Source organism: Quercus robur, chromosome 4 (assembly GCF_932294415.1).
Source record: "Quercus robur chromosome 4, dhQueRobu3.1, whole genome shotgun sequence".
NCBI lineage: Eukaryota > Viridiplantae > Streptophyta > Magnoliopsida > Fagales > Fagaceae > Quercus > Quercus robur.
The window spans coordinates 77,378,311-77,393,384 of record NC_065537.1 but is presented as its reverse complement, the minus strand read 5'-3'; the positions used below and the strand labels follow the sequence as shown (position 1 = coordinate 77,393,384).

Here is a 15,074-nt window from a genome sequence, read left to right as displayed (position 1 = left end):
ATGTTACAATTCCCTTTGTCAACAAGGGCGATTCTGATGAATCTCTGATCATGTCAATTTAGCTAAACTCTCACCAGCCCCACCAGCCTAGTTTGTGGTATCTCAAACTTTTGAGGTGGTATTTTATGTAACAGTGGCATGCAACATATTCAAACTCAAGACCAAGATGTAGATCCCATGAGCTGTGGAACTAGAACCCATATGTTGTGAGAGAAACAATGCATATATCTAATGCATTAGATAATTATTGCAAGCCTACGACTTAGCTTTATTTTCAATGGATAATAGACAGAAGTGCCCAAATTTCTTTATTACTCTTCCTTTTTTATATATTTAACTCAATCAGGTTGAAGCCTGAGTATTTACAGTTACACTCTTGAGTTTTGTAGAATTTACCACACTGCATAGCCTTGTAACAACCCCAAAAGGCCAAAAAGCCATTTCTTGCGGCCATGACCAGTTTTTGGAATGGAGTCAACCCAAAAATATGTAATTCTATAGATTTACCACAGTATTTCACCTCTTCGTAAAAACTAGAAAAAGAATCAGATAAAGTATAATACACTTCACCAACATACCCAACCATAACAGTCACCATAAATAGTAAATTGAAGCTAGAATGTTACATTACAACCAATGCTACAATACACTTGCAGTCAGAATTAATTCAGATAAGTGCTTCAAAAATAGAAAACAAAATTCTGGTCTAGTGGTACAGTAGCATGAAATAAAGCTGATGCTTAGCTCACCATTTGTCCGATGGGTTTCATTTCCTTTTTATTCTTCATGTCTAAACTAGCCTGTGATGTCAAGTCAAAAAAATAGGATTTTGCATCTTTTACAAACAACTCCAACTATGCTAATGACTAGTCCAGGTTGTAAATTTCACAACAATAATCATATCAGTGACTATGATGCATGATGGAGCTTGTAAACAGCGCACAAATTTCCTTACCAGCACTAGGCATTCCTATAGAATGTCAGTTTTCAATGGGTAGGTGTGAAGATTAGCTCTGTTTCATCCATCTTTCTACACACATATATAAAGTGAGAATCTGGATCTTCCAAAACAAAACTTGGTGGAAGTAAGCCATTCTCAGTGGTAGGAACAGGTTCCAAGTATGACTTTTTTGCCGAACTACAACCTTCATCCTTCTCAAATCCCGGTCTGGCTGTGAAAGGATGGAGAAAAAGACAAGAAAACAAGTATTGAGGGTCCTTTCTTTAGTAATGAATATTTGTTATTGCAACTATTAATAAAATACCACAAAGACCAAGACGGGTATAGCATAATCCAAGATTAAAAGAATTCAATTAACACAGACACACACAGAGAGTGGGCAAAAACTGCACTAGCTACATACCTATTTTACAAAAGTATAACGCTGGGATAACATCAGGATGCATTACCTAAATGATAACAAAATAAAGATGCTGAGATACCCTATACATAAGTTGTTATAAATGATTGATGACTTAGAAATAGACAATCAATTTCCAGAAGGAGACTTCACCAATGAGCTCTAGCTCAAATGAAACTTCCTCCTTCCATAATAACGGGACAGAGGATGAGGTTATGGGTTCAAGACCCACTAAGTGCATGTCTAACTTACCAATCAATTAAAAAATTCCAAATAGACTTCATATGAAAAGAACAAAAGCCACTTCCTCTCATTTTGGAAGAGTTATAACATTATATTTGAAATAAGGTATCAACTGATTCTGTGAACACTGATAATATGCAACCTATCCTATTTCCAAAAGGTGCCTTAAGAATTACTAAAACTTTTTTATGTCACCCCAACAACATTTTCCTCAGTCCTCCCAAAATGGATCAAAAAGAGTTGTAATATATATAAGCTACAAAAGAGAGGACAAGATACATATAAATAGCCACCAATAATTGGGTCACAATATCACTGTAGTCAATTGGCCATAAAGAGAATAATCGTTTTAACAGACGTGCAAAAAATAGGAACGTACAACTATTTAGATGTAGGAGAAATGAAATCATGGGTGTATAACTGCATGGACCACAAACGGCCAGGTGCGTGCAGCCCACATGTGTGCTCACTCCAAGGCCTGATGTCCTAAAGCCTTAAACAAGTTATGGATACCAACAAGCTATGTCTCAAATTGTACCTAGAGAGCTTCTCTAATCCCTACTTTCCTCTCATATAAAGGTTGGAAGTTCAAAACAGTGAACATAGTGTAGGATTTCCACGTGTTCCCCAATCTAACTTACCCTGCAAAATTGTGTAATATCCCACTCACACATGCACGAACCCACAAAAAACACATCAAAATAAATTGTACAATGCACTCAAACTGAATACTAACCCTTAGTCATAGTAAACAAGAGTGAAACAAAGAGAACTACAAAAATAACAATTTGGACCCTTAAGTTAGTGTATATTAATCCAAAAAACAGGGCCATTGGCTTATTATTATGATATAATTATGAATATTTGAGAAAACAAAGGTTTCATAAGTAAACAAACCACAATTGTAAGCCAATGAGCCCTAGCTCAACTAGCACCTCCTCCCCCTTATAAGACCCATTGGGTGCACAGGTGCACGTGTGAGACTAACCATTCAAAAAGAAGACCACAAGTGTAAACAGCTAAAATCCACTTAACTCCATGCAACATCCACCATCCAAGCAAAACAATATATATACATTTGGAACCAGACAGAAACAAGGAATATAATGCAACCTAGATTCACTACATTTGTTCAAAGAGGAAAAGAAAATGAAACAACAATCCGGAAGCTTGAGCCTTGACTGACTTCTAGAAAACTAAAGGAACAAAGAGAAACTTACGTATAATGTACAACAGAGTTTTCCAATTGTACACTGGTCGGATCAAATGAGGCATCCTTACTGAAGGATCGCCATAGGTTATCTGTAAATGACAAATTAAGAATGGGTCATGCAATCTGAACAGAAAAAACAAAACAGCAATAACAAAAAAAAAAAATTACAGCCTCGTCTATGGGTATATGTTTACCAACATATAGATCCCTCCAGGTTTAAGCAGCCTGCAAGAAAAAAGAAGCATGCCTAGTGAGGAGATTTACAAATAAATAAATAAAAACAAGTCGTAGATATATTCTACAACCTACTCACTTCCCCTAGCATTTGAGTTGCACTAATTGGAGCATCAGTGCCACACTGGAAATCACAACCACAAATGAATGGATTAGAGTATGCCAAACTATGAACTTCAGGAATAATGAGAACATTTCAATACCCATCATACCATCAAAGAATCAAGAGTTCCTGGTTCAAGGATCAGCAAAGTGCAAATGCCATGGCAATGACAAAATATCATCAACAAACAAAAACAAATTTAGTTTAACAGATCTCAAATATTGATAAAGCATGTAATGAAAGGACAGATCCCTACCTTTATCAATGATACTGTCAAATGATTCATCAGGGAAGAAGCTCATATCCCTAACATCCATTTGCATATCTATCGAGATTCATTAAGGAAATTTTCCCACAAAATTTGGGGCTTACTTCAGAAAAGGTAATCTAAGATTTTACAGAGGAATTAATGTAGTTCTTTTAAGAGGATACATTTCAGCTGAGGGATGTATTCATATTTTCTTCTCATCATCTCAATGGCCACTGATGAAATGTCAATGTTCATTATGTCCTCATATCCATCCTTGACCATGTCCTCTGACATAACTACAAGTAAAGAAAAATGAATACTTCTATAAAAAATTTAGTCAAAACAAATGAAGCAAATGCAAAACTTTGAAGCTTCTTATCAAAAAAGCTGCAAATCTTAGAGCTTCTATGTCTATGATTAGAATGTGTGTCAGTTTCACACCAACCATTTGTTATTTTACAATGGCAAGGGCAACACAAATTGGGGAAATTAAAAAGTTCCCTAATCATTGTTTCAGGTCACAATGCTATTTGCAGCAACAACTGCCATTCAATGGACCCTATAAACATGCTATCATTTCCATAAACAATAAATATTACCATATCAACTGTAAAGTTTAAGATAAGCCATATCTGTAATAGTTTATCATATTGAAAAAAACACATTAAAGGCAAGGGGATGTTTATCACAACAAAACCATAATAAAAAGCATCAAGACAACATTTTTCTCAAAGACCCTATATATATATATATATATTCCCCAAAATCATTTAGTAATCCGGGCTTGGATCTCTCTCTCTCTCACATTGTTAAAGGGGTTGTTTAGCTATCCATTTTCTCTTCTTATCCAGTTATAACAGAATAAACAGAAACATTAGGTTCATCAACAGTTTTTCTTGTGATTGTTATAGGAGCAATCCCTCCTGGCCCATTCTTCTTTTTAAAAATAATAAGAGTGCTTAGTCTATTTTCTTTTCTTTTTTTCAAAAACTCTACCCAAAAGCCAAAATAATAATAATAATAATAATGTCACTTTGGTGTCTCAAGAAAAAATGGTTGCTTTGGTATCTTGCAGAGAGAGGCATTTGCAACAATTCAACAAAGGTCATCACCAAGTTGTAGGATTGGTCTCTCTCTCTCTCTTTAAATATTGAAGCTATGTATAAAAAAATTGCAAATATTAGAAGCCTGTAGGATAAGAATAAGTATCAGTGTCACATCAACCATCTGTTATTTTATGATGGCGAGGGCAACAGAGTTGGGGGACAGTACAAAGTACCTTAAATCCTTAATCATTATTGCAGCTCACAACATTATTTACATCAACAACTGACCATTCAAAGGACCCTCTAGACATGACATCATGTCCAAAAAATAACAAATAATACCATTCCAACTTTTCAGTTTAAGAAAAACCCATATTAAAATACATGAAAAGGCAATGGGATGTATATCATAACAAAACCATACCAATAGTTACGGTAGTACACCAAAATTACCATGCTCCCTAAGACTCACCTAACACTACTCTGACCCCACAATACCAAAGTGCTTGGAGCTTCAGACCAAAGTATCCAACTAACTGTAACAATTACCAATTTGATTTATTAATCAATATATACTTTTTATACCCACTGCCCAATATTATCAACAGAGGCCCACACCCTCATCATTCCGAAGAAAGAAATGTTTCAACATCATGTTGAGATGAATTCCCAAATCTAACAACTTACACCTCAACCAAGCCGTATGGTTGAATCATGCCAAATTCTAAAATAATTTCTCAAGTCCCATTTACTGAATAATCAACAATTTTGCTAAAATCCATTTGCTTTACCATCCTGAACTTCTACGCCAACCAAAAAGGAGGGGGGAGAGAGAGAGAGAGGTTCTCAAATTTGAACAATAAGCCCAAAAGGGGCAGGGGATCTGGCCAAATTTGTGTAAAATTCCAAAATTGTTGACTCAAATAGTGAACAACCTTAAATCCAAAAAACTCAATTATATCTTTTTCAATTCTAACAGTTAACTATCGATCAAATAGTGAAAAAAGAGCAGAGTAATATATATTCTTTTTTTATTATTATTATAAGTAAAATTGTATATTCTAACAGTTAACTATCGACCAATATTTCTTATTTTCCCACAAGTTCCAAGCAATCAAACGGGGAAAAAAAAAAAAAAAGAGTAGAAATAATTTATAATTGATACAAATTGAGGAAACCCAAAAACCCAATTCTTTCTCTTTTCTGTTTCCCACAATTTCAATGCAACAGAGAAAAAAGGAGCTGACCAATACATAATTATTTACATCGAGGAAACCCAACAACCCAATTTTATTTCTTTTTCTTTTCCCACAAATTCCCAGCAACCAAACAGAGAACAAAAGAGGAGAGCAATACATAATTATCTATACAGAGGAAACCCAAAAACCCAAATTGATTTCTTTTTCTGTTCCAACAATTACCCAGCAACCAAACAGAGGAAAAAAAAAAAGCAGAGCAATATACAACAATCAAAATTAAGGAAACCCAAAATCCCAATTTAATTTCTTCTTCTTCTCCCACAATTTCCCAGCTACAAACCAGAGGAAAATAACAACAGAGCAATATACAATAAACTAAATACAGAAAACCCAAAATCCCAATTCAACTTCTTTATCTTTTCCCACAATTTCCCAGCTACCAAACAGAGGAAAAAAGAGCAGAACAACAAACACCTACCAAAATCTAGAAAACCCAAAACCCAATTTCATATCTTTTTTCTTTTCCCACAACTTTCCCAGCTACCAAACAGGGAAAAACAATACAAAGCAGACAAAACTGTTACCTAACAAAACAGAAACAAAGAAAAGGAGATGAAATTACCGGCATTGCCACAGCCAACCATGAGCACACGAGAGGAGGGACGAACATACTTGCGAACGAAAGGGCGGAGAGCAGAGTAACGCTGGTACCAATCAAAGGAACCACCTTCTTGGATGTAGCGAGCGTCCCAGTACAGAGCATCGCCATAGTTGTAGGTGTTGCAGCTCGACGTGTCTCTGTACATGCTTTTGCTTTTGCTTTTGCTTTCTTGGTATTGGTATTGGTATTGGTTTTGGTTTTGGTTTTGGCGATAACACTGGTGATGGTGGTGATGAGAAAAGAGAGAGAAAAAGAGAAAGAGGGTGGGTGTGTTTGTGGGGTTTGGACTGGTTGGGACAACTTGGGAGGTGATGTAGTGTAGCGGTACCAAGTTGAGTTTGTGGGGTTTGGTTGTTTTTTTTTTTTTTTTGGAAGGTTCTAGTTTTAAAGGGTGAGTTTGGTTTACTCTTGCCTTTTGCTACTGAATCTGTTTGAAAAAAAATTCAACTGTTGAAAAAGCTGACATGAGAAATTGATGTGTTTGAAAGCAAAAAGCTTGAGTGAGTGTTTGATTTTTATTTTTTTGTTTAATTTCAATACATGTTTATTGACTTTATTCTTTAATTTTTTGCTTCATAATTTAAAATAACCTTTATTCAAATGTTTCATTGTGATTTTTACACTATGTTTGGTTTGGGGGAGAAGGAGGGAAAGGAAGAGAAATTAAGGTCAGCTTGGATTCGCATCCACGTTTACGTTTGGGGCTTTTTTTTTTTTTTTTTTAACCAACATGTTATGCACAGTTTATTGACCATGAACAGTGAATTTAGGCTAATGAATAGTGCCAAACAGTAAAAAAAAAAAAAAAAATTTATTATTTTCAGTTTTCAATTTTCAGTAAAATAAGCTGTATCCAAACGCACACTAAATCTTTTCTGCTGTCTGGATACCATAAGAAAAAAGAAAATGAGTTTTTTATTTTATTTTTTTTATGATAGAAAAAAAATGAGTTAAATTTGATGAAAAACCTATTATTTAAGCTCACATTTTTCCCTTCTACCTTATTCTTTTTCTCTTCTCTTTCATTCTCTTCCCTCAAACTAAACATAGGGTTATAGTATATACTTTTAAGATTGTCTTTATATATGTAGATAATTAGAAATAGAAGAATTTGAATCCTATATGTCTCCGTTGAAAATATTGAAAGATACCAATAAGTTAAATTATAATGATGTTAACAAGTTTGTATTAAATGGTTTCTTTTATAAGTGTTGAATTAACAATTGTGACATGTCGCCAAATGCCTTGTAGTCTAGAGGGGAAATGATTCGAGGTGCAGAGCTAGTAGCATGTTATAATTATTTCTCAAAAAAGAATTGTGACATTTGTGCATGGGTCTAGGGGGGAAATGATTCAAGGTGCAGAGCTAGTAGCATGTTGTAATTATTTCTCAAAAAAGAATTGTGACATGTCAAAGGAAAGGAAATTTGCTCCAACAAGTGAGAAGTTACTAAAGCAAAATGTTGAACAACAAATGATGCCTAAATTACACAACAATTTATAATCAAAGTCCAAAAATAAACAATATCAACTCAAAATCAACAAAAAGAAAAAACTAAATATGAAAAGTATTAATAATTCTTGAAATATGATAAGTGAATAAATATATCTAGTTTGAGTGAAGTCACTCATTCAAGGGACCTTTTTCTCACAAACTTAATAGTATAAATAATTTCTTTTCGAATTATTAGGACCATATTGAAGCATGGACAAACGTTGAGGAGTAAATGTGTAATTAAACTATAAATAAAATATTGATATAAAGAGAGAACATGAAAAATATGACCAAACAGTGTTAGTTGCTATGGATTGGATTTTTTTCCCCCACATAAGGGATCTCTAAGTGTGGTTACCTACAATATTATGAGAGCTACTGATAGACACCTAAGATTCATAATGTTCACATTTAGTAATTATACTTATAAGTAAAATTCAAGAACCTCATGAATCTCAAGAGGAGAAACTAGGCCAACCCCTTGGGATTTAGTAGTTATAAGTTATAGAACAAGGCCTCAAATGGTAATTAACTATAAGATTTCTCTTGTGGCCTTGCGTATGGTTGCTGATGTTTGTGAATTTAAGGTGATGAAATTGTGTTTGGTGTGTGGTCCTGTGATGGTACAGCTTAGGTTGGGGTGGTTGCATAGTGCACATAAGGGTAAGAATATGTGAGCTATCCTTTTCATCAATTGCACATGTTTTTGTCTATGTAAATGCCAAAGGGTCCAAAACTTTGTGGTTATAGGATTTGATTATTGAGAAAAAAGAGAATCTAACAAAGATTTTAGTTAGATCAAAGGGCATCTATCCTTTTCCATGCCTTAAATAGATTTGGAAGAGAAAGAGATTACTTAAAATTCAGGGTATTAGTTCTTGAATAATTGAGGATTATTGTATCTTACATGTTACTTGAAAACTTTAACTATCACTTGATAATAAAGGGAGTTTGAATGATGACCTTATCACTTAATGAGTTAATGGTGATGCTTTTCCCACCAACTCTTTAATTGGTTTGGTTTTCATTTGATAAAAAAAGTACAGAGGGGTCAAAGCTGAAAAGAGAGGAGCCATATGTTTGCCCATTTGAAGTAATCACCTATTGTCATTTATATATATATTTCATCTAGTAAAATATTGTAAATGTTATCATCTTAGGCCATACTGGGAGTGACAGGAGTCCACTTTTTTGTTTTAGAAGATAATGGGAGCCCATTTGTTAAGTGTCAAAAATTGATTATCAAAAATAACAAAAATTTGTCAAGAATTTAGCCAAACAAGTAAAATTCAATTGAAAGTCGGATGTTTTACTTAAATATATATATATATATATATATATATTGGCCATTTACATTTCGAAATTGAATCAAACATGAAGGTTTAAATAGGAAATTGAATAAAAAATGAAGGCTAAATAAAAAAAATCAAATCATACATAAAACATCAAAAATGAAAATTTTAAAACATAAAAGTCTAAAATAAAAAAATTTCTACTTTTGGTTAAGTTAATATAAAATTAATTAAAATGTAACTTTTTTCAAATTATATACATACACACACATGCTGCTTAGAAATACTATTATTAGTTACGCTGCCCCCAGCTAAGGGATGGAGCCACACTATGCTCTAAATGGGCCCTGGGCCCGAGTTACAAAATTTTGTTTTTTTTTTTTTTGTAGATATATTACGGCCTAATTTGAATTGGGCCCAAAGAAAATTAAACTTAGACCTCTCCCATTCAAAGTATTGGCCCCCCTCCGTGTATCAACTCAAACAACATCACAAATTAGTCTAAACAACCTCCTTAACTCAAAATCTTGGCTTCATCCCTGTTAGGATAGGATTGAAGTGAATAGTAGAAATAGTACTATTAGCTACACATATAATGCTTAGAAATACTCTATTAGCTACACTGCCCCATCTAAGGGATGGAGCTACACTAAGGCCCAAACAGGGCATTGTTTGATCTATAGAGCTTAATTTGAATTGGGCCCAAAGAAATGCCCGCCTAAACCCATTTGTCCACCCAAATTCACGCACTCTAATTAAACCCAAACCCACCCAATTATTAGTTTGGTTAAATGGGTATCAACCCAATTAGATCCAATAACTATTGGGTTTTAATTAAAAACTCATTTAACCCCATTTTACCCAAAAATAATACACCCAAATTCAACCTAGCCCATCCCACAAAAAAAAAAAAAAAATCTAGCACTCAAGGTCTCAGATGTTTCAGGGTTTCAAGAGGGTTTTCATTTTCCCTCATTTTCTCAGCCTCCAATCACGGCTTCAGCAGCTTCAAAGCTTCGGACACATCAAAACTCTTCAAAGCTTCAGTAGATTTCTGAGTTGTTCGCTGGAATATTCACGTTATCTCTTTCTGGTCACTCCAGCACTCATCAGTAAGCTTCGAATCTCGGATTTGGTTCCTCTCTTTAGTTACTCAAAAGTCTTCATTTGCTTTCCTTCATTTTCTCCGTTACCACATCTTCTAATTCTATCTTTTCGGTAAGCATCGGTAATACTTTGTTGAGTATTTTTGTGAGGTTTGGTGATTTGGGTAATGCTTGGTATGTGTTTGGGAAGATGGAGGAGAGGGATGTGTTTTCTTGGAATGTGTTGGTGGGTGGGTATGCAAAAGCAGGGTTTTTGATGAGGCATTGGATTTGTATTATAGGATGTTGTGGGTTGGTATTAAGCCTGATGTGTATACTTTTTCTTGTGTGTTTGAGGACTTGTGGTGGTGTACCGGACTTGGTTAGGGGAAGGGAGGTTCATATGCATGTGTTAAGATTTGGGTTTAAGTCAGATGTGGATGTGGTGAATGCATTAATTACCATGTATGTGAAATGTGGTGATGTTCAAAGTGCACAGTTAGTGTTTGCTCTTGTTCTCTTAAAATTATTTTTTTAATAAGAAAATAAGAACTTATTCTTCATGTTCTTCCCAAATCCAAGAAATAAACCCAGCACCGAAACCAATATATGACAAACCCCAAATCTAAATCCAGCAACCAAATCGTTTTCAAAAAAAAATCCAGCAACCAAATCTAATCTCTATCAAATCCAGAAAAACAAGAAACCAATAGTGCATGTCAAAGAGAACAAGAGCAAACCCAGAATCAAACTTCACCTTCTCACAATCAAACCTAGAACAAGAGCAAGAATACCTAACAAACTTCATGTTCTCACAATCAAACCCACCACCACCATCGATTAAGAGCAAGTCAAACCCAACCAAACAAACCCATCTCTTAGCAACCAAACAAAACAACAAGTAACAAAAAACTCAAAGAAAAATTCTATGGTTTTTAGGTTTGGAGCAGATTTGAGTTTTTGGGTTTGGAGTAGATCCAATGGCATCATTCCTACCTCCTCAAATCCAACAAAATCGTTTCACACCACCAACCCTAACTCCACCAAAACAATGCCATCAAACCCCACTGTTTTTGCCTCCTCAGCCACTTCGTCATACGAGCTGTCTTTACAAACAACTACCTTATCGTTGTCGTCATCCACCAAAACAATGCCATCAAACCCCTTTTAATTTATTTTCTTTTTTGGTTTAAATTGTTTGACATGGTTTTTTATAAAAAATTAAAATGCTAACGTGACATATAAAAATGCCAAATAATATTTTTTTAATAATATTTTAATCGCCACATCAGTGCCACATCAGCACCACATTAGCTAATAGGGTGTTCCGTATGTCACCTCAGCTTTTCCCGTTAGTTGGTTGACAGTAAGGACTTAAATGTCACGCGTTAATTGATTTAGGGATTAAAAGTGGTAAAAATAAAATGTAGGGACCAAAATGAAAAAAATGCAAAATGTAGGGACTAAAAGTGCATTTACACCATAAAAATAATTGAATGATAATTGTATTTTTATTTTATCAAAATGATATTTGCATTTTTGAGTAGGTATGAAAGATATGTCTATTTATATCAATCAATATATCATGCAATTTTCATATATTTATAGAGTATAATCAAATCATAGCACCACTCTTTTTGTCTTTGTATTTTGCTTAGAAAATAGAATACTGATGTTACAAATTTTTACAATGAAAATTTTTAAAGATGTTGGAGAAAACTAATAACAAAATGCATCGTATATTGGGCTGGTCTATTAAAAAACAAAAATAAAAAGGAAGACAAAAAAACAACATACAAAATCATATATGTATTTTAGAATCTAATGTTATTTTCAAATTTAAATTATGTGAGCCACTATTCAGATGGATAAATAATCACCAAGCAGTATTCTTTAAGCCAATTTAAGTGATCATGGAACATGAGGCGTTCTTTTAAGCTTGCATTGTTTGAGTTATATGAAACCAACATTAAGTGGTTCTTAGTTATTGGTACATATTTGTAAAAACTAAGTTGCTGGTTTTGTCCAACTAATTTGTGCTAGCTCTAATTTATTAAAACAACTTCTCCAATTTATGAAAACAAATTTCCTACGAAGATTTTTAAAATTTTATTTGAAAAAAAATAAAATAAAAGCTAACAACCTTTTATGTACATTTTTTCCCATCGTCCCCTAATTTCTTAATAGGCAATTACTAAAACCTAATAATCAACCTCAACTTCCACGCCCTATGTTAGCTTGAATTTGTGGTTTTGTGTCATAGCATATCTAATACCCCTCTTTACATTAGACTTCATTTAGTGGAAATCACTCTTATCTTATGTGAGTAGAATGATGTATGCAACAGTTATACATATAATTTGAGTCTTGTTTTAAACAAGCCATAGATGGTTCATTTTTAATGTGAACATCTACGTCCAATGTTTTCTCTCGATGGCTATCTATTGTACCAATGTTACCATTTTTTCGCCTATTGGTCTTCCATTTCTTTGAATCTTGTTCATGTATTAATTGTGGTGATTTAATTATGTTAGTGTGAAAATATGGAAGAAATGGAGCAAAAATTGAAGGACCTTAACATAAAGTACAAGAAGAGAACAGTGGAGGATGTAGAAAACCGGACAAAGATTGATCAAGTTTCCTTTAATGACCCGAATGGGTTCATGATTGAGATATGTAATTGTGAGAATCTCAAGCTTGTTCCAACAGGTTCATTAGGCAAAATAAAGCTTCCAGTTGATAGACACAATCCACTTGTTGAACTGGAAAATGGTGATGATACAAAATAAGGCTTGCATTTGATGAGAGAGATAGGGGCATGTAGGTTTTGAAATATTGGCTCCTTTGAATGGGGCTAAAAAGTAATTGTGTGCACATATTTTCCAATTATTGTGTTCAATGACATGTTTTTCAAATTGTCTTTAGTAAAAAGTTACTATATATGAGCAACCCTTTGCTACTCCACCAAGACACCAACCCAAAAAGATAAAAGGTTTGATCAACTATCCCCTAATTGGATTAAAATGTATACATGCTAATACTATATTAAAGTAAGTCATAGTGTCTCATGCTAAGACATCACCTTCAACATGTAAGAAGGACAATAAAAATTTGCCAAATAATAGCCATTCTCATAATTTGAATAATGAGGTTTTGATATTTGTAGTGTTAATTGAAATATGCAATTGAGGGATTCATTCAAATAGAGATATATAACTCTATTTCTTAATGTGCTCTACACACTACCTATAAGTCTGCCCCCCCAAAAAATGTGATCTCGCAATTCTACTATAAGATTTTTTTATAGAAGAAAATGTAAATAAGTTTTGGGATGATCTAGCACAAAATGATTGGCAAGAAGAAAGACATATGATAATAAGAGTTTTGAAAAAAAGAAAAAAAAGAAACTCAAGACATTCTTTACCCAAAGAGAAAAAAAAATTATAAACAAAAAATAGACTCTACAATTAATTTAAGTTTGAAGGATAAATTATAGAATGTGTGGGTTCTAGTCATTTTGACTATTAAATTATTTTGTCGTTAAATAAATGACATGAATTCAAATTACATCTACATAAAATTGATGTTTTGATGTGATGATAAAGAGTAATAATGTAAATAGCATAAATTTAAATTCTTGCACCAATACTGCATTTGAACGTTAATGTGCTTTGTAGCTTTGGTGAATATGTTTAGACTTTTGTCCTTGATTCAAATTCAATTTTGGCTTATACAAGGTAGTCTATAGTTTTAAAATCAATAATGGATTTTGATAGTTTTAGTGTTTATTTAAGAACAACTTATCTAACTTTTTGTTAGAATTTTTTTATCGAAAGAGTGCTAAAGTATAACTGTAACTTGAAAATTTTTGAAAAAGTGAGAAAATGTGGAAAAAAGTGAAGTTTTAAAAAAATGTACATAAAAACTAAAAACTAAAATTTAAGCTTATAAGCTAATGCTAAACAATCACTTAAAAATCGATAATGGGTTTTGTAAAGGCACATTTTGCTCCCAAAGCCCAAGTTGATAGTCAATGGCCCAAAGAGCCCTAAACAATGAATTTGATAGAGAATGGGCTTGCAAATGAACTTCCAATGAGCTAAGGTTTTAGTGATCAAAGTAGGTTAGTTGTTCTTAGAAAGAATATAACAAATAGTTTTATGTAAAAAAAGTTCTCCTCGGTTAAGTCCGAGGATGATTTGTTCTTATATATGTTTCTTAAACTTATACAAAATTACAGCTCTTGAGTATACAGTTATTTTTTCTTGGATTTTCTCCTGATCCCCTTGTAATGGGGTTTCTCTCCTTTATATTCTCATTTCTTCTTTCATTCCAGCCCTTCACGTGTAGATCAGATTGCTGACCTTAATACTTGTCCCATCAGCATATTTTTGAAGTCTTTGGGGATAGCTGTAAAATTGAAGATTACTGTTCATGTATCATCTCCACATTAATGTAGTCAGGGGGGTTAGATACAGAGTATTTAATGCGGTGATAACAGTTTTCTTCTCAGATATTTCCCGACTCCTTTTTGTCTCAGATATTTTCATATATTTATAAAGTATAATGAAATCACTACACCACTCTTTTTGTCTTTATATTTTGTTTAGAAAATATAACACTAATTACAATTTTTTACAATGAACTTTTTTAAAGATATTAGAGAAAACTAATAACAAAATGCATCATATATTGTGTTGTTCTATTAAAAAACAAAAATAAAAAGGAAGACAAAAAAAAAAAACAATATACAAAATCATATATGTATATTAGAATCTAATGTTACTTTTAATTTTAAATTATGTGAGCCACTACTCAGATGGATAACTAATCACCAAGTGGTATACTTTAAGCCGTTTTAAACAATCATGGAACATGAAACGTTCTTTTAA

General features: G+C 33.2%; 1 protein-coding gene across 1 annotated transcript; it reads right to left on the bottom strand.

Annotated features, from left to right (window-relative positions):
- Window positions 1–575: 575 nt before the first annotated feature.
- Window positions 576–6,657, bottom strand: LOC126723800 (uncharacterized). The gene is made up of 8 exons (XM_050427598.1): window positions 6,272–6,657; window positions 3,587–3,700; window positions 3,411–3,479; window positions 3,264–3,283; window positions 3,123–3,175; window positions 3,012–3,042; window positions 2,825–2,906; window positions 576–1,172 (listed from the first exon to the last, which is right to left on the bottom strand). Exons 1-8 carry the CDS (start codon window positions 6,453–6,455, stop codon window positions 988–990), a joined length of 738 nt encoding a protein of 245 aa, XP_050283555.1. The 5' UTR covers window positions 6,456–6,657; the 3' UTR covers window positions 576–987.
- Between the last annotated feature and the right edge of the window lie 8,417 nt (window positions 6,658–15,074).